Raw genomic sequence first — 19,108 nt, 5'->3', positions numbered from 1 at the left:
TCCAAAAGGTGGAGTGATTCCTCCATAGGTTAGCAAGAATTACACCTGCACTGGCGTAATAAAGCTGTTGATACGTAAATCTCATGCAGAGCAAAATATTAAGTTTTTGCCATACCTTTTTTGTAACGTTTCATAAACTTTCGTTATGGTAGAATGTAGTTCACTAGTCATTATAGTGGGGAGAGTGCGCCTCCATGTTTAAACAACAACCGTTTTAAAACAAAAACTGCGAAATATTGAAAAACACAAAACTTTTTCGGCAGAAAAACTCGAAAAGATGAGTCTAAACCAAATTGTCTAAATACCTGTGAGCAACAACCGAAAGTTTAAAACCATTAGACATACCATATTTCGTCTGATATATTTACTGACTCTTCTTTGTTCACTTCACTTGATTCAACACCGGGCTCTCAAATTAAAAAAAAAACAGATTTTTCTTCGTCATATTCAACAAGTTATTCCGAAAAAATATGATTTTGAGCATATTACATTATTCTTACACAGTGAACAACAGGACACTTCTCTTTGACCATGAACCAAAATCTTTGAAAAATACCAACGGTAATGATCTAACTCTAACTCTAGAAGTAGAACAACTTTGGCCAGACTAAATCAGTTTACTTCTAGTTTTAGAATCGGCATATTACCAAGAAACAACTTTCACAAAACCATAAAGCGAATTGCTCCAAAAATATTTACTACAAATATTTTACTTCACTAAAGTCATCAAGTATCATTTTACAAAAACTCGAATAATATGAAAATAGAGACAAGCATTTATTACCAGCATCAAATAACATAATACAGTATGGTAAAAGAAAGTATAAAACTACACACATAGCAAACACTTTACAAAAATAAGCAACAACCAAATACAATTATAAATTAAAAGATTACTGCAATGGAAGATTGATATGATTAACTGATACAACATGTTCAACGTCAGTGTTCAAACATACAAAACGCAGATTGCAATATGGAAGGCACTCAAAACATAAAGATTACGAAAGTAGAAAAACTACCAATAGCTTATGAATTTATAATAAAATTACTTGTATTATTTCCAACTCGTGACAAATGGGAACAAAACGTGATGATCACTTATCTTAACATAGTGCTTAAAGCAAATCAATTAATCAATCAATATAACAGAAAGATATTTTAACACATTTAGCGAACATTGAATTTATCTTGAAGTATAGCCGAAGAAAAACTACAAACGCGATGCTTGAAGGGAGGCACATCACACGTTTTCTTCAAGATCAAACTTTCTGTGAATAAATGTACCTAGAAGCATATGGTTTTAAAAGCTATGTGGTTTAAAAATCAAAAGGTCGTTTCGAAGTTCAGAAAAAGCTGTGCCCAATAAAACGCATAATACTAAAATAAACAAAACACCATTGAAACTAATGAAACAGTACGGAAATCATGGCGTTATATCTAAGCATGCAAAATGTACAAAAATATTTCCAATAAATGTATAACAAATACGCTAAAAAACGTAGAAGTTTGAAAAAAGTGATTACTCTTGCGGCATAAACTCTCAATCTTGATGACAGATGTTGCAGTTTGGCAATATTTAATGACAAAAATTTTGAGTTTTTATAAAGCTTACCCTTGCTTAATGAACCTCATTCACTTGCGTTTATTAACTGTAATTTAAGGAAATATATGCAAATTCCACAACAATAAAAAAAAAACAGAATATACTTTATATATATTAATTTCCAAAAACCACCATTATAAGGATCAATTGCAAAGTCAACTACCAATGTTGCAGGCAACCGTAAGACTTCAAAAACTATTGTGTACTCGGTGGTTGTTAGAAATTCCAGTTGTTAGCACATATAAATTACCACGTTCGTAACAAGGCAACACTGACTTAGGTTTTTTCAACTATATATCAATTACCCCTTAGATCGTCAACCAAACGTCACATGCAACAGCTTAGTTTAAGATTATACATCATCACAATACAACATTTTGCAACATTGTAAAAAATTCTTGAATGGAAATACCACTACGGTAACTAACTAATTGAATTACTGAGGAAAAATGCTTTAAATCCGACTAAAAACCAGCTTTACGTTCGCATCTTTAGCCGTATCAGAGGGTTGATTTTTTCTCGTTTTCACTCTCTGCGCTTTTCCTGAGTTTGTTGTGTGGAATCCATCAACTGTATACAGAGTTGGAAATACAATTATCACCAGGAACAGCACGTTGTTCACAAATAACATCAAAAATAAACACAACATTTGAAATGCAAAAGAAAACCAGAAATCGACTACAATATAACCCATGCACCTCAAAACAAGGCTTTGCTTAGCATAGTACATGTCACTACAAAATAAAACTGCCCTTCAATGTTATACAGACATTGATAACACGGTGTAGGAGGAACCAAAAATGTTATACTGATACCGGTGTCCTGAATTTGAAAACTGAATCTCAGGTTAGATCAATATTGCTACCTGATAACGATGTTTTAGTGTCCCAATCGTTTCCTGGGTATTTTGGTGATCTATACCGTTGATTGTGACTATGCACAGCTTTCCTTTGCTTTTCTTGGAGCACTGATGTGGTAATAGACAGTGGAGAGACCATGCCTTCTTCCAAAGCTTGGTTGTAACTGCAAAACAATCATCATATTACTTAACAGGTCATAAACATACTTTATTTGCAACATCACTAGCTATAAATTGATAGTTAACATAAATCCTTCAATCAGGGCCGGGGCAAAAAACGGGGTTAAAATTACTCAGTTTGAAAGTCATGTAATTAAAACAGTGTATCTTAAACTTTTTTCTTCAGTCAGTGGAACAATGCAGGGTTGATCATCACCCCTAGAAAAGCATGATTGACAAATTACAGTGTTTCTTGAAAATTTTTATGATATGCTGGCACACTTTAAAATGCTAGGTTTATGGAACGTGGGCATTTAGAAAAAAGAAAACACAAAACATGTCTTTTTGCATTATTTTCTCCCATTTCCTCAAACCGAACTGCAACGAATCTTTCAGACAAACTAACTTTCTGAAATAATTCCACTTGTCAGTGGTAACAATGCATTCTTTCATGAATTCTCTATCTGCATGAGGCTTCACTCTTTTGCAATGAGTTTGGTAACTACATAACTTGTTCTGATAATACAATCATGCTTTTTGCAGTACATTGGCTAAGTACTTTACTGTGTTTCTAATTCGCTTTGAAGATCAACAATTTTATCCTGCTGCACTAACTGTTGCAGATTATCATGGCAGGAGTCATACTAACATTCCTAATTTGAATTCTACTTTGCTACTACAAGTCTGCCACAAATAAAACAACAGATTTAATTTTATATTGCTGTTAATGTGCCTGGTAGCAAACATGGTATTTTTAATGAAAAAAAAAAATTTTTCTATTCTTTCTGGAACACTTTACCTTAACCATCAATCTTTCTTTTGTTCCCAGACATCACCCTTTTGCAATTAAAATTTAATTATTCCAAGAACTTCACAAGGAGCCCAGTCATAAAAAGGCAGCTTGCTACATCACAACAACAACGGACAGGTGCCAACCACCATTGACAATGAAAAGTATCACATCCCAACAACGTTGGGGAAGAAAAAGTTTCATACAATATGTAACATTTAATAACCTGTTAGTTGAGATACCACTCGTTCGCTTTCCAGACGAATGCCGATGTCGGTTTCGACGAACTCGAACAGGTGTTGGATTTCCTTCGGTTCTGAAAGCAGAGCAAGTAATACTATATAATTTTTTCAATAAAATATTGCAGTTAGCAACTTTTGTCAGAACCCATTTGCCCACATTGTTAAATATTTTCGCCGTTGCAATTAAAGTAAATATTAGGAAAATAATCTTTTGGTAAAGATAGTTCTTTCTCCCAAAGCTGTGCGAACAAATCAAAAACTCACTTGACTTCAGTGTATGGTATGTCTTGAAGCTGTTCTAATGACTGATTTGTGGGATCTACTACATCTCGCCTGCAAACAACATGGAATTTCACCACCACTTTGGATAAACTATACAAGCTTATGATGATAACTCTTATTTACTTTATATGTTGCCACAGTTGTTCTCTGGCGGCTTCATCTTCCCTGGAGAGCCTACATTTATGAAAGTAAATTTAGCAAGCCCTATAAATTTATCTCGAAAACTGGCATCCAAGTAAACATTCATTCAATGTGTGATGATTTTTGCTAACAGTACCAAACTAAAACATTCGAGAAAAATCCAAGAATGTTTACCTTTTATTTTTCCTTGCCTGGTGTGAAGAACTGCCACTGTTTCTTCTTCTGTTCTTTTCGATATGACTTCCTCCATTGGCCATTTCAGTATCTGTGTAATAATGTTGTCGCCTGTGTGAATAACAAAATGCAAGATTTAGCATAATCAATTTTGCTTGACACAAACACTTGCACCATGAGGAAGAATTTATGTCACCAACCTTCTCCTTCGGTGAGATGTTTCACTCACATCACTACCCATGTTAGAACGATGCCGAGCTCTGGCTCGAATTCTTCTCTTGCTGGGACTGTCTGATTCTTCTCCACTTGAACGACCTCTGTGTGACCTATTCAAAACAAAAATAACATTTCACGATCCAAATCTAATCTTGAGGTTATTTAATGATATTATTTTCAAATAGTGAACAATACACTTACAATATATCAAACTAACAATAATGATGCGAAACATAAATTGAAAGTCAGAAATGAGAGAATCAATTCAAAAAATTGAAATAAGGTAAGGTTGTCTAGACTCTAGAGCAAGGCTTCCCAAACTGGGGGTCGCAGAGCGTATACCAATTTCCCCTTGCGGGGTCGCGTAACGAACTTCAGGGGTCGCAGAGCGTATACCAATTTTACATGAAGTACAAAATACAATCAAAACAAAATATCGTTCCAGCCTAATGAACATTGAAACCACCTTGAGACCAGCATTAACAGATATTGAGCCACGGCTGGACTTGCTTTGTAGCAGAAAGCAGTCGCACCAATCACACTGACTAAATGTGTGTGCTTTTTTGTTTCCAGTAGCCTACATATGTGTAAAGTAGTAAGTAGGCTTTGAGTACTGGTTGCTTGAATTCAGTCTTTGCATCTAAATAAATGTCACTAATGACTAATGTGTATTTTGCACTGCTAATCAATTTAAACGTGAAGGGTCGCGGAAAACTTCAGAAGTTTGAAAGGGGTCGCGAGCAAAAAAGTTTGGGAAGCCCTGGTCTAGAGCATCATAATAACCTAATAATTAATAATCAACTAATAACCATGCTGGCAGTCAACATTCAATTATGCTCTGAATATGAGTCCTCCTATTACTCTTTTCTTCATGATCATTATCATGATACAGCACTGCATAGAGAAGCTGCTAAATCAATTAACTTCTCACATGTAGATTAAATGGTGTATTTGGTAGCATTCCCGATTTCTTGACTGGTCCAAGTTTAAATGTCGTCGAGGATGAGTATGAAACGATGTCTTTATTATGGCAATATGTACTCATTTCCATGCACCATTTAGTTTTTCATTTTTTTACTCCTTTCATCAAATGAACTGACAATTTCACAATACATCTATGTTTATGTTCATGTGTAGTAATTATGATGCAACTTGTATGCGCTTCGATTGTGTGCGCCATAAATTCATGAAAGGGATATTACACTGGCTATACACTCGTTGCAACAGCATAGACTACCAATTGTGATTTACTTGATTAAAAGACGCCTATGAAGCTGGGGTGGAAACATCCTTCAAGAAGTGAGATAGGTCATATTGGAGTTAAGCCAATCATGGTTATTATAATAAGTCAGGTGGCACTCCTCACATATCAAAACATCCAGACACGCTACATGCCCATTACCATTCTTGTGTTAAAGTTACCTAATACAATGTTTATGGTACTTTTCGAGACTAATTGTATGGCTTAAAGTATTGTTGAAAGATTCATAAAAAGAGTTTATTGCATTATCATTAGAATGTGCAATTGGAGCATTATCACAATGATATTTACGGGATCACGTCAATCGACCGTGAACAAATTCACCAGCGACAATTGGTCGTGGTCAACTGACCGGCAACAAATTGGCCGGCGATCAAATTAACCGTCGACGTTGTCGTTGTTACGTTGAATGAACTAGAATTTAACTTGACCATAAGTACTCTATCTAACTATGTCCAGAAAACAGAGAGATTTTAGTAACTGACAGTTTAAGATCAGAGCAACGTCACATTAATGTTATTTACTACACACAAAGTAAATCAATTTGGTTTTTAACAAAATTAACTGCTACAGCCAATCTGATTTGACATAGGTCTAAGCAAATAAATTTGATTCTTTCTATTTCCAGCATTCCATCATCCTGTTGGGTACGTTTGTAACTACAAATACCAATTATGCCATGTATTATTTTTCATTTCATTTTTTCATTGATTCTCTTGGCACTGTATGTATTGAAGTAGCTTTTGCCTGTATTCCATAATTTAGATGCCAACAACTCGTGTTTGGAGTGTGGGTCAGTTTGTGAACTGCATTGTGTTGTTGACAAGAATATTTTTATACCTACTCGACGTTTTGCAAGGAATTCTTTGGTTATCAGCAGGAAGCTGGTTACTATATTGTTAATTACTTCTTGTGACATGGTCGCATGAGATAATGTTTGACGCAGAATCATTTTTTTACCTGATTCCTACTTAGTTTTTGAGTAAAAATTAATCACTCAACAGAATCTCAAAATATCATCAAATTAGACTTTTGAATGAGAAAACTGTGGTGACCCATTACAATCACCAACGTATTCTATGGTTAAAAAGCACTTTTGATGAGGTAGACTGCTTGACTTGAGTTCCGTTTCACTTTCGTTTCGTTCGTTTTAAGTTTTACCTTAAACTGGGGGACCATGGGTCAGTTTTAGTCCAGCATCTATTCTAAAACGCCTTAAAGGCAAATCTTAAGCCCGTTTTTCAACAGGGAAACTATTATTTTTCCTGCTTGCCTCTAAACAAAAGTGATCTTTTTGGAGGAAAGAAAAAGTCTATGCTAGGTATCCGCAAAAAATATACTGTATTTGGGGGTCCTTGTTTAAAAAAGTTTAACAACCATAGCTTTAAACGTTGCGCTAAAATTTTCGTCACATAAAAAATATATTGCAGTTTATTTTTACCAACCTATGCTTTCTGGTACGATTTTCAGTGTCACTAAGAGAATGTAACTGTCGATTCCTCTCACGACGTTCACTTTTTGGAGTCATGTATTGCGACAATTCATTCTGATTGACATCTTCAGCACCAAACATTCCTCTGCATAAATCAAAAGTAGTATTGTTTAGATTGATGTTATAACCATACAAATAAAAAAATGATAATTTCATAAATTTAAAATTTTCCTATTTAGAAGAAAACTGAAAAAGATGGATGCTTGCTAACTCGAAAATTCTGCTTAACTTTTAATAACTCTGAGCGAGTTCAGTAGAAGGTGTTAACCATGCAGCACGTTAACCATGGTGGCTTGCTGGTGACATTTATATTAATTTTTTGGTTATCAGTGATATAGGTATGCTTTTTAATAGTGGTTTGGTACAAGATTGTTTCTCTTTTTCTCATCTCCATCCTTCCCTTGTTCTCGTTTTTTGTTTTTTTTTCTTTCTCTTCACATGCTGTGTATTTCTTTGTTTTCACTGATGGCAGACATTTCGCTCTAATGGTAACCTTTGCTCCGCACAGTTATGGCGAAAATAAACAATACAATACACCAGGTGATACTTTTGGACTTGAATACTGTAAAACAATGAACTTATACCAAGATTATGTTATTTATACTGGTACTGATGTCTGGTACCTAGACCTTTCATTCAATGTTTAGTTTTTTTAACAACAGCATGTCCTAAATTTTCTATAAATCTGGTTGAGAAAAAATAACTTCATGGTATGTCCATTGTTTTACTGTACAGTATTTATGTATAAAGGTCCCACATGGGGTTAGAGCAAAACGTCATCAGTGAAAACAAAGAAATACACAGATGAGAAGAAAGAAAGAAAAAACCAGAGTAAGGGAAGGAGGGAGGGGAAAAAATTTTTTGGATACCACTATTGAAAAAGTGTACAGATATCACTGGTAACCTAATTTTTTAGCTTAGACTACAATGATCTCTTTACAGTTAAACTGAAGAAATTGATCAGCATCAAGCACAAGTTTTAATGGCATAGTAAAAAATTGGAATCAAAAGTACTAGCTTAACGTTTCAACAAAAGTGCAATGAAATATATTGCGTTTGAATTCGTTGCTTACTTTTTGTCAAGCACATGTGTCCAAGACAGTGCATTATTTTCTTTGCTATGTTGTCTATTCTGGTGTGGAAGATTGTGTTCTGAGTTGTTGTCGCCTTCACAAAACACAATATAAACTTAGATAGAAACGGAAAATGCCACACCCAAAAAGATCTTATAATTATGATAGCCCAAAAAGCAGTTTGTCGGATTGTGATGAAAACTATTTGAATTTACATGAAGGCTAATGGCAAACCTTCATTGGTATGATTTACTCTGGGAGGATAGCGTTTGCTGCTACCACGTTGGACTTCTGGCTCTTCCCGTTCAACTTCTGACTGTTGCGCTTCATTCTCTGTTACACGACCACTTGACCTTGCAAAAAAAACAACCAAAAACATTATAGTACTTAGAATTAATAATAATACATTCATTTATAGATTGTTTCAATTTACCATTCACAACTGAAAACTTGGCATGTTAACTTTTAATTTAAATTAATGCCCGGAAAGAGCAGACTGGTCTCCAGCCTAATACTAAGGAGATCGTTTGGCACAATTTCAATCCTGATTCCTGACTTTGAAACTTACTAAATGAAGTTTTAACTTTTCCGGAACTTCACCATCCATAAAAGTTACAAAATAAATCACTCAATTTAAAACAAAATCGCAGTAACTTCTTCAATGCGGCTAAATTGATAACACGAATTATTGCTGAAAAAAATTTCAAGAAGAAATGTGCATGATCAAAGTAGGCCCCAACAACTTTGGCACTACTACTTCCAGGCCTGGACATCATACAGTGACTGTTATACTACCGGTTTTCATTAGAGTTTAGATTAGGTCCTAAAACAGGAAAAATACATGTACACAGTCATGGTCAGTGTTGAGTACTTTTAAGTGAAATACAACAAAACAATCATAAGATACATAACATGCACATAACCGTTTTACGCTGAATCCCACTCGAGCAGACAATATCAAAAAATAAACTAGCTCTTTTGTGCAAACGTGGTTCAGCTAATTTTCTCACAACATCATCGAACACTGTAAAACTTTCATCGATTCTGTTAAGGATGAACGCATTAGGTTCTTGAACCTCTTCTAAAAACATGGTATTAAAGCCTTCTTCATGCGTGGCTTGAATGGGCCCAATGAATTTTCTTTGCTGCACTTTTTTGTGAGCTACAGTCACTTTTACCAGCAAGTAGTTACTAATCTTCATTTACCAACCATCAATTTTTTTGTCCACCTTGATACAGGAAGTTTTCTTGAAGATCTGCTTCACACTCAAGGTTTCTCTCTTCTTCTAGACGTTCCAGCTTAGCATTTCTGTGTCCTTTCGAAGAAGAGTACGATTGCTCCTCCAATGCCAGATCTTCTAATCAAAGTGTTTTCGTGGCGTTACGTACCTCCCTCCTTTTCTTTTTTTTTCGTGGTTAAATTTTCTTGCGAGTAGTCAAAAACTGCCTCACTCAAAAGAGAAGAGTTGGAAATGTCATCTTCTACTGTGCTGGGAATTCCTTTTAAGGCTTGCTGCTGATCAACTGGTGACAGCAGATATGCATAAAATCCTTTCTTTAAGATATCACTTATTCCATCCTGAAGCAGTTGTTCTTGCAGCCATTTCAGCAAACCAGGACAGTTCTTTAGAAATTGTACACCGACCTATCAAAGTAACCACCCGGTTGACGATAACTCAGCGATGATTCTTCACCACGCTAGCTCCAGTTACCAAGTTTGTTTTTGTGCAAGTTCTGATATATAATGATTTTTTATTTGGTATTTTGAATTTTTGCAATTTTCACCTTTCTTGCTCTAAAATACTAAGGATGGGCCAATACGAACCCAAACCCGATTAAATTCACCGAATACCACCTTGTCGAAAATTCGGGCGAACACATATACTAACAATGGCGAACTTGAATACAATATATTTCTCAACTTTTTTTAAAAATGATATTATTTCAAATAGGCTTTTGATCATTAATTTTTAACAATTATGTCTCGTTAGAAAATTTGACAAAATTTTGATGAAATTTTATCATTTGGTGTTGGTATGGATATATTTGGGATTCACTCATGGTGAACTTTATAATATTCAGATTCACACGATCCTGAATATTCGTCCACATGGCACATTGCTATAAAATATACTATATTGTGTTGTCGGGATGAGTTTGCAGCAAAACTTGGTAACGAATGTTCTAATAACCCTGTGTTCTTGCATTCATCATGTGCTGCATATACATTTTTTTCAGTAATATGAAAGTAACAAATTGGGCTTGAGAACTGTACTTTTATGATAAACAAAATTCAAAATCTGATACACAGGCTATAAAATGTGTAATTTTTTTTTGAAGTACAATCCTGGTTTTAGAACTACATATGACAGAAAAGTGTTTTTCACTATGTTTACTGATGCGACATTTACAAAAATATTGAACATAAATTTCTCACAGCGGTTTGGGGGAATTCCCAAATTTAGCTTTGGGGCTGCTGTGGGGGTTAGAAAGTAAAAATTTTCAAAAATTTTATTTTGCAAATTTAATTTTGGTTGATGCAAAACTGGATTAATTTATTTAACTTCAACTTTTTAAACATGATCAAAATATGAAGAACTCTAATATACATAAAAACATATATACAGACTTAACTTGGTACACAAGTTGATGTAATAAAATATCTTCTTCCACTCACCTATATTTGTTACTCCATTGTGTATTTGGAATATTTTGAGGTAATCTGTAAAATGCATGATGATCAACTATGCTCTTCCAAACATGATGGCAGAGGCCAAGAGAACTCAATTCAAAGGTGTGTGTATTTTCAACAATCTATAAAATAAATGAATTTAGAAAAGGAACATCAATAAATTGGGGCTTAACAGACTATGATTAATGTACCTGCTTGGTTGTAACTTTCAACTTCAAGTATTGGTCTTTAAACTCAACATGGTCAATACGCTGCCTACAACAATGCAGATGCAAATTTTATCATTAATACAAATTGTTCTACTTTCTTCCAGTAAGAACCACAGTATTAGCTTAATAATACTAAACTCACAAATGTTTAGTTACCAGTAGTACACAGCAATCCTATATTTATTTTTGTAAGTTTCAATGCCCCTGGGTGAAATTCCAATAGAGTATTTCATCCCAGCATCACCCTTTACAGGATAAATTTCAACTCCATACTGGTCCATTTGGCGACATTTCCTTAAATATTGCATTTCAGCAGTTGCTGGAACAAGTCCTCTGGTAATGCAAAGGTCTAGCATTGTACGGTAGCATATATATTTTACATTTAATACTTCTTTATACTGTTAAGTCTAAACTAAAGAACACACACAAGTTAACCATAACAAGTTGTACGAAAATCATTTTTGTAACTATTGTTATAACATAGTTTGACGTTCCAGTTCATACTTGTACATGGCATGAAGTCGAGCAACTTCAGACTCAAATTTCTCATCCTGATTTTGCACAAATCTGAACTCAGATACATATCCTCGTTTGTGCTCATGTTCTTGGTAATCTCCAATTTCGGCTAAATGTAACAAATCAAGCTAGCTTGTAAACGCATTGTCACTATTCATTGCTCCAAGTTTTAGAGCAATTTACAACATGAATGGCCAAAGTAAAATAAACTTATGTATTAGCTAGAAAAAGGGTTTAACACAAAACCATCTGCAAAATTATCATTGGGGACAAAGTTCAATCTAGTATATTTCGCAGTCAATCAATAAAATATCTATTATTATTTATCTATTTGGCACTTGAACTTGGATATTTTCTAAATCGACAATAGAAACGTTTTTCGGTAATTGGCTTGGAAAACTGGCACCATATATTTTGGAAATAATTGAACCCCTGAAAGAGATGATTCACAATAATATCGTACCCCACCATGTTCTCACAATTATGGAGTATATTAACCCATGAATGTGTTTCTCAGTTAAAGTGGAGTTGGATATCATTACCTAACAAGCCGTAAATAAAAAACCTCTTAGGTCGTTGGTTCAGAGATTGGTAAGGTGTAGTGACTGCAACATGTTAACGTATAAGGTTAACTAACTGGAGTCAGATATCACGTTCGAGCATCTAATTACAAAATACACACTCTACAAAGATGGTGACCATGACGTGATGTTGCTACAGTACTACCATGTTTTGCGAGATTTTGTCAATAATTGGTATACACAACTTTTATAAAAATTGCAGTAAAAATTGGCTGATAGCCCAACACCAATGCATGACAGAAATGGACTATGCCCAATACAAACAATGTAATTAAATAAAGCTTCAAGCATATCACTTATCTGAATATTCAAATGAATTACATTGCAATGCAAGAGAAGAAACTTCTGCAGCCTTCTTCCATGAACATGGAAGCCTTCCACTAAAAATGTCATTTTTTAATTGTAGGAAAAACTGGTAACGAGTAACTTCCTCTTTCAATGCACATGGGTCAACTGCATAAAATTTGACACCAAAATGTAAGGTCCAGGGTGTGTTGGAGGTAACTGGCAATAAAAAGTGAAAAATATGGTTCACGATCAATTGATTATATTGTGTAACTTTTAATTCAACATTACATATGCTTGTATACACTGACATATAACACAACCCATTAATAACATAAAAAGTAAATCAACTTACTACTAACAAATGAATCATCATCGCACAATGGCTTCATAGGATCCAGCCAATGCTAAAACACAACACAACTTTTTTCTAAAAACAATATGGCATACAAAAAAGTGAAGCAGTAAACAGATATATAATTTTTTCATTATCTTGTGGTGGTGGTTCTTAACTTTTTTTGAAGTTTTTTTTAGTTGCTAAAAATATTATTGTGTAACCCTCAATTTCCAGGTATTAAACAGCCTGTGCCAAAATAAAATAAAAATGAAGCAGATATAATGTTCAAACCAACACTTGATCCGAACTAAATGAGCATTACTAACTTTTAAAATAAACTGACTAATTCATATAACTTGATCTTTCCAATACTTTATATTGCCTCAGCAGCCAAGGAGAGTAATTAAATTAGTACTCTTTGCATGTCCTATAGCATTTGCTATCAGGTGACACTCATCCCAAACTAAGGGCCATAAATGTTGAAGTAATAAAAATATCATTACCAATTGGTATTTTATCTCACATATTAAATAACAGTGAGCACAATGACATTTTATACTTTTCTAAATAATATAACGTAGAAGAATAACAATTTAAATGAAACACAAGAAAACTGCCTAACATAGTGAGTTGGCACAGTGCTATTTGCCTTTCTCGCCTCAACAGTCTTTAGCTACGTAGTATATTTTTAAATGATTACTGCTTGAAATGATTAAACAAATACAGTGCTTACTCGATTATCTGGTCTAGTTCAGGGGTGTCCAAAGTACGACCCACGGGCCAACTGCGGCTCGGCACCTGTTTATTATTGGCCCGCAGCCATCATTGAGCTCACACGTAACTTTGTATCAAAGATAAAGAAATACGAAACAAACGTTGAAAGTTTAAGTCTATCAAACTTTATTTCAATACGGTATACATAATACTGCTTAACTTCACACTATTTGGGTGCAAATTATTTTTCCAAGCATTTAGTGGTAATTATTAACTTGCTTTCGTTAATTGTAAGGTTACCTAAGTTAATGTACGTTATTGAGCAGATATTGTGTAAAAATTTAAAAGTTACTACTACTATTTAACATTTTCAGTAAGAAAATGAATTTTGCCACTAATGCCTTTGCTCATGATCTTTACGATGTTTAGTGCGTTGTAGGCAAGCAGCGATCTTCACACATAGTGAGTGGCCCGGACACTGGTTAACTTTTTAGCACATGGCCCTCAGTTAAAAAAAGTTTGGACAACCCTGGTCTAGCTGGGAAAATGTTTTCAAAAATTTGAGTGGATACGCAAAAAAACGAGGAATTGAATTCTTATATTTTAGTCAAAGAAACAGTAGGCCTAATGAACAAAAACATAATACAACAGTAACGAACAAAAGTTCATAAATTCACCAAGAAATTTCCCGCTTAGCTACCAGTATCAGTTGCAACAGTAGATGTACCAAAAATGGATCAATTACAGAAAGTCTGCGGGAAGGTTCATGTTTTTCGACAACAACAACTCTTTTACCATGTTCAGAAATTTTGTTTACTGGTTTAAATGTTAAAATACCATGAAAATATACAAAATATTCAGTAAAAAAGTCATCGCCTATGTCTATGGAATAATGTTAATGTAATTTACTCAATAAATACCAATCATATAACTTACGTATTGGACCTGATGATCAAAGTATTTCAGACCAAAATATTCTGTTTCAATTAAATTAAGATGCAAACATACAGCTTCCAAAAGGATATGAGCTTTTGATGTACTTGATACCTGCAGAAACAGCATAATGAAAGTAATTTAACTTGCTGCTTAAGCTTGTGTATGCGTCTCTTACTGACGGTGCCGGAGCTACATACTGCGGGGGCCCTATTTCATGACGGTTAACGAGGCCTCTTAACTATGCCTGGTAATAAATAGATAAAGATTGGTGTTTTATTTTATTCTTCAATCGTAATTTTGATCTTCCATATAACAGTGTGCTCGTTCTGTCGCTCACATTCTTTTTAGTAAATTAAAAGATGTTCACTCCGGGGCATTTTCGAAAACCAATTGCATTTGTATGTTGTACGTTTGCATTAGTGCGGTTGAGTTGACCGGGGTTGAATAGTCCAGGGTTGAATAGTGCGGGGTTGAATAGTGCGAGGTTGAGTTGCCCAGGGTTGATTTGACCAACCATCTCTAAAAAGACATAAAAACGCACCAATATTGTTATGCATTTGGGTCATTCCACCGTTGCGGATGTAACATTTTCACTTTCATAGTTTTTTCCATTTCTGTAACCTGATACAACTCATTATGAAGTAACGTCTTTACTGAAGGTCCTGCACTAACGAATGCTATATCATTTGCAATCCCAATGCAATATTTTAAACCAACCAAGCTCAACTCATTGCCGTTATGGATGTGACCTACTTTGGACATGCTTTCTGTAACATTTTTTTCTGGTTCAGTATTTTGCGCACAAGCACCACTATGCAGCCATCTTTGTTTTTGTTTAAAAATATTTTTCAGTAAATATTTTTAATGGAATAACAATCTGAAAGCAATAAACATGCTTTCAAGATACGGAGGAATTTTGGCCGTTTTGAATGTGATGTTATGGATATATATATATACCGTATTTTACGGACCATAAGGCGCACTGTCAATAAATTCCTTTGATTAGTTTTTTGTTCATACATAAGGCGCACCAGGCTATAAGGTGCACCCGATTATAAGGAGTATGGGTTACCATATAAAGCTCATTAAAATACGTTGCGCGCATTATGATCCATACATTAGGCGCTCCAGCTTATAAGGCGCACGATCAATTTATGAGGAAAAAAAAGCATTTAAATTGCGCCTTATGGTCCGTAAAATACGGTAAGCCATTGTGTGAATTGCTTTGGTTTCAAGTTACACATTCATTTGTGCAATAGAACAATTATTACCTGATAATTGTGATATTTTCTGTTTGACGTATTTAGCTCATCAACTTAAATTTTCATCATTATGACATCACATTATTTAAAAACTGCTATTAAACTACAGCTATTTCTAGAAGATTAAGCCATGACCAACTTTATTAAGCACATTATTAAGCCATGACCAACTTGGCACTACCAAAATTACTTTTCAAACTTCAATAGTTGATAAAAACAATATTTTGTTGAAGGTATAATTCCATTTGACTGCTTTGTAGTGATTTTTAGAAGCAAATTATACTATTTACTAATTCATGGAATGACCCATTTCTTATCCAGTTAACCGATAGCCAGATAGTCCAGTCCTAATCCTGTGTATGTAAGGTTGTGCAGGCAGTTAAACAGTTATATTCTGTAATACTAACATGCGAGAAAGAAACATGTGTTGTACCAAAGTTGCATTAAACAGGAATATTTTCCTCTTTTCCTGTAATTGACACAACATAACAAGTGCATTTATTGCTTTTTTTCTTTCTTTCAAAACAATCACACAAAACTACAACTTTCACACATTTTCTATGACCATGCATTTGTTTAGTTAACTGTACAATTGTGCAGCTGTTTAACTTTTAAAAACTTTTCTATAAAGCTATCAGTTATTTTAACTCAAGAAGTAAATTAAAGTTTGGGTTGTTTCTGGTTGTATGGTCTACCACAAATTAGAAAATAACTATGGGCATACCAAAATATTGAAATACTTGGACCTGATCCTCTGAAATTTTGGATACCTCCATGTGGAAAAAGCACAGAAACAGGAGGCTATAGCTTTCACAAAGTTTAGTTGACAATAAGCAAATGAAATTTCACACCTTATTACAAATATTAGAACCCATGGTTTTCACAATTGTCGAAATTAAATTGGAATGACCCTACAAGTACCACTGTAACAAATGATTTGTTGCTATAGCATAGTCGTACATGATGGTAATGAAAAAAAAATGTGACAAAGATAAAATGAAAACAGAGGTTAAGGTTAATAGGGACAATATGTTGCCATGAGTCATCTACCACAAAATATGTACCAGATCATGCTAATTACTTTAATATACACATTCCATGATTGTGAAATGCAATAAAATTAATAAGGTTTCACAAAGCTGAAATACTTGAATCACATAAGAAATAAATTAATCATATATCAACAAAAAATCATTTTGCACAGAATAAAACGACATTGTAAACTACCTTTATGTTTTGATTATGGCTTTTTGAAAATGTAAGGTGAGTTCCATCCAGCAAAATCACTTGACAATGAAATGGTTTCTTTGATCTACCACAACACAGCATAATTCTATAACTCTTTGTACACCTATCACATTCTCACATTATAAACAAGTGTCCTAAAAGTTTGCAAAATATTTTCAGTAATACCAGTACTTCATAGTTATAACGGAAGTTAAGAAATAATGTATATGTGATACTGGTATGCATATAAGTATATTCTGTCAGACCTCGTTCATCTGAATTTTGAAAAACCTGGAAACCTCGCTATCTGGCATGAGTTTGCTGGGAATGAAATTCTTTCCACGTATTTACCCCTTTAATCTGGAAACCTCGCTGTTCGACTCTGACATAGTGATTTAAGAATGGATATATGTGAAGCAACCAATAGTATCAAATCAACTGAAAAAATACGCTAATCCAGATCACGACTAATGTTAAATAGTTCTGTACCCGGTAAAGCCTATACCTACAACTACACCAATTTTTCATACCTGTACAGGTCATAATTATATCAACGAAGTGACTACTTCACTGTGTCCGTATTTAGGTCACGTAACCTGTTGTTAAAAATAGGCGGTTAAGTTAAGAGGCTGAATATGCAAAAGGTTGATTTTAGGGGTCTAGTATACAAGTGAACAACCATGCAGATGACGTCACAATTTGAGTAGCTGGGGTTTAGTATACAAAGGCATCCTGTGGTTGCGCACTTGTATACTAGGCTAGACCAGATTTATGCTGTGTAAGGTTTTATTGAAATTATATTAGAAGGTAGATTTAGGTTAGGTTGAATACCCTTTTGCGCTATGCGAGGTTTCCGTCCTCACTGAGCTCACCTCAGGACATCTGCGTTACTCTTTAACAGATGTACCGCCCCAGTCAAACTCCCCACCTGACACGGTCTTCAGAGCGAATCGCCTATGTTATAAAATTTTATCTTAGGTTAACAAGAAACTGACAAAAATAGCTTCGAACGCACGATTTTCTCCGGTGAAATCTCGGCAGCCTTAAGTTATATCAATATTTGAAACCTCACTAAAAGCCTGAAAAGGCTAAAAGGGCTAAATACAAAACAGTGTTTCTCAATGACTTTCTAAAATGAAAATTATGCAATTTTCACACATAATGCAAGGCAAAAAGGCTGATAGTCGCAAAAGTAAAACAACTGAAAGCAACGAGATTGAAAAAGATGTAAACTACTCTACAGTATATGGAAAAGGGTTGGATACAACCAATTTGAAAAAGACTGAAAGTAGCAAGACTGGAAAAAGCTGAAAATTAATATTTTCAAAAAGGCTGGAAACAACTATACTGAAAAGGCCAAACAAATAGGAGAAGGGCAGGAAATGACCAAATTGGAAAGAGCTGAATACGACACTGTGAAGAAAGACTGAAAATGATCGAACTTAAAAGGGCTGAAAACGGCGAGATTAAAAGGATTGGAAATTGTGAGATTACAAAATGCTGAAAACAATAAAATTGGAAAGGGTTGAAAACGTAAAGATCGAGATAAGCTGAAAATAAGCATACAATGCAGGATAGGAATCGTCTATCTCGTCCTCTTACCCGTACCCATCTATATTGCAACCTAGTTATCAAACTCGAGTTGCAAGTCAAGTCATTTACCGTTTAAGACTCTTGAAACATGAAGTCAAGTCGAATCTTTTGGTATAAATGACTCGAGTCAATTGATATTCGAAATCAAGCAAAAATACTACTTTTGTTAACCAAAAATATTTAGGATTATTACAAATTTAGCTTTATTTGATTGCAACGTAGGCGTTCGTAGAAAAATAAATTCGCTTTAATATACTTTAATGTATTCAAACCAATAAATAGGGATTCGTTTTACCGTAATGCTAAAACGTAATAAAAAAGAACCAACTCAAGTCAAGTCGAGTTATTTCAAGTATTTTCAGAGCTCTATTATGAACTCTGAAAACATTAACCCTTTCGTTGAGAATCAGTAATATAGGCCTATCAATATTCAAAACATTGACAGTGTGGTTTTGGTACTG

The 19,108-nt window shown here is 34.3% G+C and overlaps 1 protein-coding gene across 3 annotated transcripts; it reads right to left on the bottom strand.

Moving 5' to 3' along the window:
- Nucleotides 1–758: 758 nt before the first annotated feature.
- LOC143453844 (band 4.1-like protein 4) lies at nt 759–18,116 on the bottom strand. 3 transcript variants are annotated; one of them, XM_076954965.1, is made up of 21 exons: nt 17,886–18,116; nt 17,585–17,650; nt 17,321–17,436; nt 17,055–17,139; nt 14,566–14,676; nt 12,934–12,985; nt 12,615–12,797; nt 11,701–11,821; nt 11,353–11,529; nt 11,179–11,242; nt 10,973–11,109; nt 8,530–8,648; nt 8,296–8,389; nt 7,176–7,307; nt 4,454–4,579; nt 4,254–4,364; nt 4,062–4,112; nt 3,921–3,989; nt 3,641–3,730; nt 2,472–2,629; nt 759–2,176 (listed from the first exon to the last, which is right to left on the bottom strand). In XM_076954965.1, exons 6-21 carry the CDS (start codon nt 12,968–12,970, stop codon nt 2,061–2,063), a joined length of 1,785 nt encoding a protein of 594 aa, XP_076811080.1. In that variant the 5' UTR covers nt 12,971–12,985; nt 14,566–14,676; nt 17,055–17,139; nt 17,321–17,436; nt 17,585–17,650; nt 17,886–18,116; the 3' UTR covers nt 759–2,060. The 3 variants fall into 3 exon arrangements, with proteins under 3 accessions (XP_076811080.1, XP_076811081.1, XP_076811079.1); XM_076954966.1 differs by having other exon boundaries at nt 17,927–18,116; XM_076954964.1 differs by lacking the exons at nt 17,321–17,436; nt 17,585–17,650; nt 17,886–18,116 and having other exon boundaries at nt 17,055–17,227.
- Between the last annotated feature and the right edge of the window lie 992 nt (nt 18,117–19,108).

The sequence above is a fragment of the Clavelina lepadiformis genome, chromosome 1 (genome assembly GCF_947623445.1).
Source record: "Clavelina lepadiformis chromosome 1, kaClaLepa1.1, whole genome shotgun sequence".
NCBI lineage: Eukaryota > Metazoa > Chordata > Ascidiacea > Aplousobranchia > Clavelinidae > Clavelina > Clavelina lepadiformis.
The sequence above is the reverse complement of the archived record's forward strand: the minus strand, read 5'-3'. Positions and strand labels throughout refer to the sequence as shown.

Bases quoted from the DNA above. Each gene is read 5' to 3' on its own strand.
- LOC143453844 (XM_076954964.1), bottom strand. From the start codon at position 17,156: ATGCTGTGTTGTGGTAGATCAAAGAAACCATTTCATTGTCAAGTGATT. The intron at 3,731-3,920 runs GTGAGTTTTTGA...CTCTGCTTTCAG, and splicing joins ATACCATACACTGAAGTCAA to AACCGAAGGAAATCCAACAC. The intron at 2,177-2,471 runs GTAGCAATATTG...CTCTGTATACAG, and splicing joins CACTAAAACATCGTTATCAG to TTGATGGATTCCACACAACA.